Source organism: Conger conger, chromosome 6 (genome assembly GCF_963514075.1).
Source record: "Conger conger chromosome 6, fConCon1.1, whole genome shotgun sequence".
Lineage (NCBI taxonomy): Eukaryota > Metazoa > Chordata > Actinopteri > Anguilliformes > Congridae > Conger > Conger conger.
The window spans coordinates 5,802,501-5,812,500 of NC_083765.1; the positions used below are offsets into that span (position 1 = coordinate 5,802,501).

Consider the following 10,000-nt stretch of genomic DNA (forward strand, 5'->3'; position numbering starts at 1 on the left):
TAGGGTTAGGGTTAGGGTTCTGGGGGTGTTAGGGTTAGGGTTAGGGTTCTGGCGGTGTTAGGGTTAGGGTTAGGGTTCTGGGGGTGTTAGGGTTAGGGTTCTGGCGGCTGTGCTGGGATGCGGCCGCACTGCAGGCATGTGGGGGGACAGGCCCTGAATCATGGAAAGCGGCCCTTTAAGAGGGACAGTGAGTAATGACTCCTGTCAGCTCAGCTGAGTGACCCCAGAGCACCAGAGCACCAGAGCACCAGAGCACAGGGCCGGGGGGGGGGACCACATGGGACCCGGCCGGGGAGGGGGGGGGGGCAGAGAGGACAGAGATGGAACCAGAACAGCGTGACCTCTGACCTCCGCGGGGGGAGGGGAGAGGCCTCCACACTCCTGGGACACGGCCAAGTGAACACTCCCGAAAACCCGCCATCGATTTTTTTCCGCGCGGGGTCTGCGATTCGCGGGAGCGGACAGGAAGGGCAGGGTGAAAACTACATTAAAGCTTTATTGGCCCATCTCCCATCTCTGGCTGAGCGAGGGAGGGAGGGAGGGGAGGAGGAGGGGATGGAGAAATACCATTTATTGTGCGATTACTCTGCTTTTTCTGGAAATTCTGTGAAAGCACAACTGCCCTAATGCTAATAAAGCCCCCAGTTCTACTGAGTTCAATTGAGGGAGATCAATCAAAACATCAAGTATTGTGTGTGTGTGTGTGTAAGAGTGTGTGTGTGTGTGTGTGTGTGTGTATACAAATGAGCCAGAAGCCCCATATTACCATACTTCACATGCTAACAACGTTCTACCGTTTTCATGGTCACAGCCATGTTCCCTGACCGTAACTGAGCTCATGGCAGCCGGTCGGGAGGAGGCCGTCCTCAACAATGCGCACAGGATCGTTTAATAAGCCTGCCTGACTGCGCACATCGATCTGCACTCCTCTGCTCTGGTCTGAGAGAGAAGTAGATCGGTATCGATCCGGCTGATCTTTCCTGTTCCCCACACCTCCCGAGATTCTTAAACCACCATTTCAGTTCAGCTGTACGACACGGGCAAGAACGACCCCTCACATGCTTTCAGAAAACTACGAGCGTTAAGGCGGGACCGTTCACAGGTGACAGGCGCCCCAGAAGAACTCGCCTGATTGGGTACTTCTCCCCGGGGTCCCGCCCCAGGTGGAAGATGATTGGCTGCAGGGTGTGCTCCATTTGCTCGTGAGTTGTCACATCAGTCACCTCTTGTCCGGGACAGAAGTTAATGCCCTTTAAACAAAAAATACAATAAGAACAGAGATCTTTAGTGTTACGATATTTATGATATTATCCACACTGTAAATAATCCCCTTAAGGTTTATTAATTTAGTTTAATTTCCTACAAAATATTTGCCAGACTACTATTTTGATATCTGCATAAAAGATTACCTGTAAGTACAGGTCTTATGCCAGCTACTGACGTCTATGGAAAAGGGGACTTTCATTTGAAAAAAGGTATCGCGAGATTTGTTTATGTGCCCCGGTTTGATATCGGAATAAAAAGTTAAGCGTTAGCTCTCGTAAAAGACAGTACCCACATGCATAAAGTTAAGCAGTTTGTCAGTTTATGGACCCGTAATGAGGCACAAGCTCTTACGGTGGTGCTTTTACGTTATTGCATGGACTTACTGTGCTAAAGGAAGAAAATAAACGGTAATTTCACCACTCTATGCCACTACATATTACGGGGATCCGTACACACGCCATACAATGTTCAACAGTTAGCGGAACAGAGCAGAGTACCATTGATAGGAGGCAGACAGAACAGATTGAGATGGAGAACGCTTAAATTCAATAAAAATAAATGGGTTAAATATTTTCAAGACAGCAACTTTGAAGCTTGAAACTTTGATGACTCATGTGGAAAAGAAAAACAAGCACCAGAGAATTTCTACACAGAATCTGAATGACTCTGAAGGCATGAAACTGGTGGCTTGCTCTTCACAATGGAAATATAAACTAAACTGAGTACAGATATGAAAACATACCCATGTGAAAAAATACTATACTAAGGATACTTGATACAGACGAGTTAACCATAGAGTGCAGAGTTTGTGCTGTAGCCTGTACAAAGTTAACCATAGAGTGCAGTTTGTCCAGTAGCCTGTACAAAGTTAACCATAGAGTGCAGAGTTTGTGCTGTAGCCTGAACAAAGTTAACCATAGAGTGCAGTTTGTCCAGTAGCCTGTACAAAGTTAACCATAGAGTGCAGAGTTTGTGCTGTAGCCTGAACAAAGTTAACCATAGAGTGCAGAGTTTGTGCTGTAGCCTGTACAAAGTTAACCATAGAGTACTGAGTTTGTGCTGTAGCCTGTACAAAGTTAACCATAGAGTGCTGAGTTTGTGCTGTAGCCTGTTCAAAGTTAACCATAGAGTGCTGAGTTTGTGCTGTAGCTTGAGCTGGATCTCGTTCTCTGATGGGCGGCCTTTGATCATAGTGGCACAATTCTCTACAGGGCATTATGCAGGACAATGCAAATATGGACTGAGCTCTGATCTGTGGGCCAATAAGCCTGCCTCCTGGGACTCTGGGTGTCTGTTCATAGTAAAACACACACGTCTCTCCCTCCTCTCTCCTCCTTCTCTCTCTCTCTCCCTCATCCCCCTCCCTTTGGCTCTTGCTCTCTATCACTCACTTGCTCACTCTCATACACTTGCAGATCAGACACATACACATCTGCATGCATACTCGACAGCACAAACAAGCACACATACAGATCATACAGTGTGGACACACACACACACACACTCGCACACACCACAGACACGCATACACACACAGCTCCTCTGATCCAGCCTGGCTCACACGCTCTCTTCAGCTCCAAGATCCTCCCTCTGAAGTGCAAAGCACCCTAATCCCACAGGATTGTGGGATAGCACATCAGAGCCTTCTCCCCACGGACCTACAAGGCCCAGTTCACAGGAAAATTGAATATTTGCATGGCCACCGTGTACCTCAGACGCCATCAATAATGCGGGGGGATGCAGAACGCGTCTCTAAAGAGGACACGGCGCTTATCGTCCGCTATCAGACGGTAATGGGAAAAGCTCCCCGAAACCGGAAAACAGGATTTAACCTTAAAGAGCGCTCCAGAGCATTTATCCTAAAGAGAAACTCACTCCAAGTTTTTTTACTCAGCCGCAGACACCTTCAGAAGAAGAGCCCGGGGGGGCGAGAGCGTATATCAGTCACTGCAGAGCGGCTCTTCTGATAACCCGCGTCGCGTACAACAGACGAGTTTGCGCTGCTGACACTCTGTATCAGCGCCGATATAGCTGCGGGTTCAGTCCCGGGCTGCTAGCCGTTAGATGAAAAGGAGCAGTCGCGTAAACTGCGGGGGAGGGTGATCTGTGCCTGGATGAATACTGTTTTCACAACACGGGAAGGGAATTCAGGAATTTCCTGATTCCCACACGACCTCCGGCAGCCAATGGAATTCCGCTGCAAGATTTCAAAGTGGCTATGAGTTTGTTTATGAAATAAGTACGTCATTCACGCGGTGGATATTCCGGACTCGGCGCAAGTGACCGCCTCTCGCGGCAGATTGGGATGTTGCCCGTTATCACCGGCAGAATGTGCCCTGCAGTATCCCCGTCTGGTGCCAAACATTCAACCCCTGTGAAATGTCTCATTTTACACTCTGCTGACTCACACGCTCATCAAAAGCCGGGCACCAGCTTCAGTAGCTACTGAGCGTAGTTTCAAACACGTAGCCAGAGAACTCTGATGAAGGCTTTTTTTTACCGGAACGTAGGCTGCATTTTTGTACATATGTCCTTACTCCTTGTTCGATATGCCATTATAATAAAGTGTTTTTAAAGTAATTTTGCCATATTACCCGGAGTGCCTTGGACCCGTGTCGGCATGGGAGCATAATTATGTATTTTTGTTAGATTCTGTGAAGTCACTTTAGTTTGTTTAGTTGCATTTGGCTATACCCTTATCCCAAGAGCTTCTAGCGTCAACCCGAAAGCTAACATCTACACTCAGTGGGCACTTTATTAGGTAGACCGGTACACCAGCTTGTTAATGCAAATATTTCATCAGCCAATCATGTGGCAGCAACTAAATGCAGAAGTTCAGATGTTTTTCAGACCAAATGTCAGAATGGGGAAGACAAGACAAGAAGGTGACAGTAACACAAAATAACCACACATTACACGCATCTCTGAACAAACAATGCATCAAACCTCTAAGTGGATGGGCGACAGAAGCAGAACCAATAAGTTAAAAAAAAATAAGGAAAAAAAGTCTAATAAATACCGGATAAAGTGACCAGTGAATGTACATTTTATTTCCTGGAGTGATCCTGAGCTCAGTGCGTCTTTACGCCGCCAGAGAACGTTCTCCCTGACTTTACATATCATACAAAACCCATAGCATTGCATTCGAATTTGCAACTCTCTCTCTGAGAAAACATGCAAGAACATTCGCGCTTCATATAATTAGTAAGTGCTTGAATATTTTTTTTTTGTTTTCGGGCAAACGGGAGAGATTCAAGGGACACCTCATCCTCAGAGGATTTGAGTGATGATAATCTATTTCACCCAAGACCAAGCACCACGCGGTAAACACCACTACCACTACCGGTAACATCATCTTAATTACTATATAGTTAATTATGCGTGCATATAATTGTGTGTAATTATAATCAGTATATATAAGAGAGCGCATATATCTACATTTTTTCTTTCTGCTCTTTTTTTTTTTTTTGGAAGGGTCTGAGCCAGCGTTACCAGAGCTGCATGCAAGCTTTCAATCAAAACAAAAACAAAAACAAATGGATTTCTTTGCATGACACTGAAGACACAGCTAAATGAGCACATTTGTGGTATTATTAAATGATCTACATAATTACATACTTTAAGAAGAGGGAGCAGCTAGGACACAGACTGTGAACATCGTCCTGTACCGTTCCCTCTCTGACCACCCCGCTGCACTGCTGTCTCACAGCAGGGCTCTGGGTTTGAGTCCTGTATTCATCTGTAGTCCCCGGGCAGGGTATTACAAACGAGTGGCCTCATGTTATCAACGCAATGCTTCAGCAAGCACTACAATACAACACAATAGAATAAACTACAATATAACACAACGCATAAATACAAGTAAAAGATGCACTGTATATAAAAACAATGAGAGTATGTAGAGGCAGTGCCAGAGATGAGGTAGTACGATTATTCATTAGTATTCATTATTCGTGTTCTCCCTGTGCACTCGGGCCGGATAAAGGGGGCAGGTATTGATCATCGATCAGCCCATTAGCCAGGAGCCCGGGGGGGCACTACAGGCACTACAGGCCTCCACCGAGGAGAAGAACGGAGGACAGAGAGAGAGAGGGAGGAGGAGAGGAGTGAAAGAGGGGGAGAGAAGGAGAGGGAGGATGGGATGTAGCGAGGGAGGGAGAGGAAGAGAGGGAGGAGGAGAGGAGTGAAAGAGGGGGAGAGAAGGAGAGGGAGGAGGAGAGGGAGGATGGGATGGAGCGAGGGAGGGAGAGGAAGAGAGGGAGGAGGAGAGGAGTGAAAGAGGGGGAGAGAGAGAGGAGAGGAAAGGAGGGAGGGAGAGAGCGAGGGTTGGGCACACTTAAAGGGCGTTAAGCGGGAACACCTGTAATTATTTCCGTGGGGAAGCGTGACATTATCCCCTGATAACAGCAGACGGCTCAGCTTCAAGGGTTCCCTCCACTGTCCGTTTCCCCGATAGCCCCACCTCCTGCGTCTCCGAAGTGATACCGCTATCTTTCGCATCCAATTACCTCTATGGTACTACCTCAGGTTCCTGAGAGCTTTTGCGTCCATGGTAGGAGGCCATTAAACCCACTGTTTGGCCGCCATGCGCACGGCTGTCTGATTGACACAACATCATGGTGTGACTGTCTCATGGGTTGGCGTGACGTGTATGATGTCACTTATTTACTATGGAGCAGTCACAGCCTGACACAGGAAGCAGCAGAGTGACATCACACAGGAAGCCAGCCCCTCACCTGGTTAAACTCCTCCCACGAGTTGCTCCACGTCCAATAGTGTGCCTTGTACTGCCCGACCCGCACCGCCATCATCGCGTTGCCACGGTAATAGAAGATGGGCCTGCGGAGGATGACATGAGACTGGTGACTGCCATGACAACCCTAGCGCGCGCGCACACACACACACACACACACACACACACATGCACACAGAAACACACACACACAAACACACAGACAGACACGCACACATGCACACATGCGCACATGCACACACGCACACACACACAGACACACAGACAGGCGCACATGCACACACACACACACACACGCACGCACACACACAGACACACACACACACATACACACACACAGACACACACACACACATGTTGTACACGCACGTACACAAAAGTATACAAACACACACATACACACTCAGGCTCACACACGAACATGCATACACACACGTACACACAGACACATACACAGGATCACACACACACACACACACACAGACACACACACGTGCATACACATCCAGACCGGTGACTGGCAGGTCTATCGGATAAGCGGTTAGGCCCATTACGTGCTTGACGGACCACCTTATCCAATCCCCCTCCCGGCTTCTGGACGTCCGGTCGCCTCCCAAGCCTACAGCCCTATTGGAAGCATATGCACCCTGGAGCGTGACATCCGAGCCAGATTCCCCCGTCACCACGGCAACAGAGCACAGCCCAGAGTTCGGAGTTAAGGACGGGACAGGGGCACGGCTACACGGGGGTGCATATTTGACCCAGGTCTGCAGAGAACGCAGCTTAAATTTAGTCCGGCTTCTGATTATGCTCTTCTAAAACTTTAGCTTGGACGGAATACTCCAGGGAGGGGAGAGTTTGGACTGAACAGGGGAGGGGAGAGGGGAGAGGGGAGAGTGCGTTCACCTGTCGATGAGGGAGTTTTTGAGGAGAACAGGCGTGAGGTCCAGCCCATCGATGACGCGGTCATCCGGAGCAGACAGCCCTGCCAGGGAGAGGCTGGTGCTGAACAGGTCCATCACACTCCCCAACTGCTGACTCACCTGCGGGGAAGACCAGAGCTGTGGTGGGGGTGCGTGCGTGCGTGCGTGCGTGTGTGTGTGTGTGTATGTGCGTGGAGGGTATGTATATGTGTATGATGGTGTGTGTGTATGTGTGTGTGTGGTGTCTGTGTGTGTATGTGTATGTGTGGTGTCTGTGTGTGTGTGTGTGTGTGGTGTCTGTGTGTGTGTGTGCATGTGTGTGGTGTCTGTGTGTGTGTATGTGTGTGTGTGGTGTCTGTGTGTGGTGTGTGTGTGTGTATGTGTGTGTGCGTGTATATGTGATGGTGTGTGTGTGTGTGTGTGTGTGATGGTGTGTGTGTGTGTGTATGTGTAATGGTGTGTGTGATGGTGTGTGTGTGTGTGTGTGTGTGTGTGATGGTGTGTGTGTGTGTATGTGTGTGTAATGGTGTGTGTGTGTGTGTGTGTGATGGTGTGTGTGTATGTGTGTGTGATGGTGTGTGTGTGTGTATGTGTGATGGTGTGTGTGTGTGTAATGGTGTGTGTGATGGTGTGTGAGTGTGTGTGTGTGTGTGTGTGTGTGTGTGTGTGTGTATATGTGTGTTTGTGTGCGTGTGTGTGTAATGGTGTGTGTGATGGTGTGTGTGTGTGTGTGTGATGGTGTGTGAGTGTGTGTGTGTGTGTGTGTGATGGTGTGTGTGTGATGGTGTGTGTATGTGTGTGTGGTGTCTGTGTCGTGCTGATGCATATCCTCAGTCTCTCTCTAATCTCTCTCTCAGGTTTATGGAGAGCCTCACACATCTCCGCGCATTTGGAGGGAGGGAGCAGGCAGTGTTATTATCTCTCTCTCCCAGCCCTGCCGGAAAAAAACGCTTTATTTTATTTATAAACTTTGAACCGCTTTCAGATAAAATGCCATTTTTCCCGTCAGCCTTTCTCTCCCGAGCGGGCCTTTAGAGGGAGAGGCCTTTAGAGGGAGCGCGCTCTGGCGATCAGATAGGCCTATCAGCCGCCCACAGCCGCCGCCTCCACGCCACGCTCCCAGCGCCCGCCCGCACACCATCACCGCCGCCAAAACAGATTCCTCTCCTACCCCACACCGCCAAAACAGATCCCTCTCCCCACACCGCCAAAACAGATCCCTCTCCCCACACCGCCAAAACAGATTCCTCTCCTACCCCACACCGCCAAAACAGATCCCTCTCCCCACACCGCCAAAACAGATCCCTCTCCCCACACCGCCAAAACAGATTCCTCTCCTACCCCACACCGCCAAAACAGATCCCTCTCCCCACACCGCCAAAACAGATCCCTCTCCCCACACCGCCAAAACAGATTCCTCTCCTACCCCACAACGCCAAAACAGATCCCTCTCCCCACACCGCCAAAACAGATCCCTCTCCCCACACCGCCAAAACAGATTCCTCTCCTACCCCACACCGCCAAAACAGATCCCTCTCCCCACACCGCCAAAACAGATCCCTCTCCCCACAGCGCCAAAACAGATTCCTCTCCTACCCCACACCGCCAAAACAGATCCCTCTCCCCACACCGCCAAAACAGATCCCTCTCCCCACAGCGCCAAAACAGATTCCTCTCCTACCCCACACCGCCAAAACAGATTCCTCTCCCCACACCGCCAAAACAGACTCCTCTGCTACCCCACACCGCCAAAACAGATTCCTCTCCTACCCCACACCGCCAAAACAGATTCCTCTCCTACCCCACACCGCCAAAACAGACTCCTCTGCTACCCCACACCGCCAAAACAGATTCCTCTCCTACCCCACACCGCCAAAACAGATTCCTCTCCTACCCCACACCGCCAAAACAGATTCCTCTCCTACCCCACACCGCCAAAACAGATTCCTCTCCTACCCCACACCGCCAAAACAGATTCCTCTCCTACCCCACACCGCCAAAACAGATTCCTCTCCCCACACCGCCAAAACAGATTCCTCTCCTACCCCACACCGCCAAAACAGATTCCTCTCCCCACACCGCCAAAACAGATTCCTCTCCCCACACCGCCAAAACAGATTCCTCTCCTACCCCACACCGCCAAAACAGATTCCTCTCCCCACACCGCCAAAACAGATTCCTCTCCTACCCCACACCGCCAAAACAGATTCCTCTCCCCACACCGCCAAAACAGATTCCTCTCCTACCCCACACCACCAAAACAGATTCCTCTCCCCACACCACCAAAACAGATTCCTCTCCTACCCCACACCGCCAAAACAGATTCCTCTCCCCACACCGCCAAAACAGATTCCTCTCCTACCCCACACCGCCAAAACAGATTCCTCTCCTACCCCACACCGCCAAAACAGATTCCTCTCCTACCCCACACCGCCAAAACAGATTCCTCTCCTACCCCACACCGCCAAAACAGATTCCTCTCCTACCCCACACCACCAAAACAGATTCCTCTCCCCACACCGCCAAAACAGATTCCTCTCCCCACACCGCCAAAACAGATTCCTCTCCTACCCCACACCGCCAAAACAGATTCCTCTCCCCACACCGCCAAAACAGATTCCTATCCTACCCCACACCGCCAAAACAGATTCCTCTCCCCACACCGCCAAAACAGATTCCTCTCCTATCCCACACCGCCAAAACAGATTCCTCTCCCCACACCGCCAAAACAGATTCCTCTCCTACCCCACACCACCAAAACAGATTCCTCTCCCCACACCACCAAAACAGATTCCTCTCCTACCCCACACCGCCAAAACAGATTCCTCTCCCCACAACGCCGAAACAGATTCCTCTCCTACCCCACACCGCCAAAACAGATTCCTCTCCCCACACCGCCAAAACAGATTCCTCTCCTATCCCACACCGCCAAAACAGATTCCTCTCCTACCCCACACCGCCAAAACAGATTCCTCTCCTACCCCACACCGCCAAAACAGATTCCTCTCCTACCCCACACCGCCAAAACAGATTCCTCTCCTACCCCACACCGCCAAAA

The 10,000-nt window shown here is 50.1% G+C and overlaps 1 protein-coding gene across 1 annotated transcript in view; it reads right to left on the reverse strand.

The window, feature by feature from the left end:
• The window catches only part of galns (galactosamine (N-acetyl)-6-sulfatase), a 27,550-nt gene that overhangs the window by 6,256 nt on the left and 11,294 nt on the right, over nucleotides 1-10,000 (reverse strand). Inside the window, exons 10-12 of the mRNA XM_061245072.1 lie at nucleotides 6,926-7,062; nucleotides 6,003-6,105; nucleotides 1,129-1,250 (exon numbers count right to left, since the gene is read on the reverse strand). Coding sequence (XP_061101056.1) covers nucleotides 1,129-1,250; nucleotides 6,003-6,105; nucleotides 6,926-7,062 — 362 coding nt within the window. The remainder of the gene's footprint in view (nucleotides 1-1,128; nucleotides 1,251-6,002; nucleotides 6,106-6,925; nucleotides 7,063-10,000) is intronic.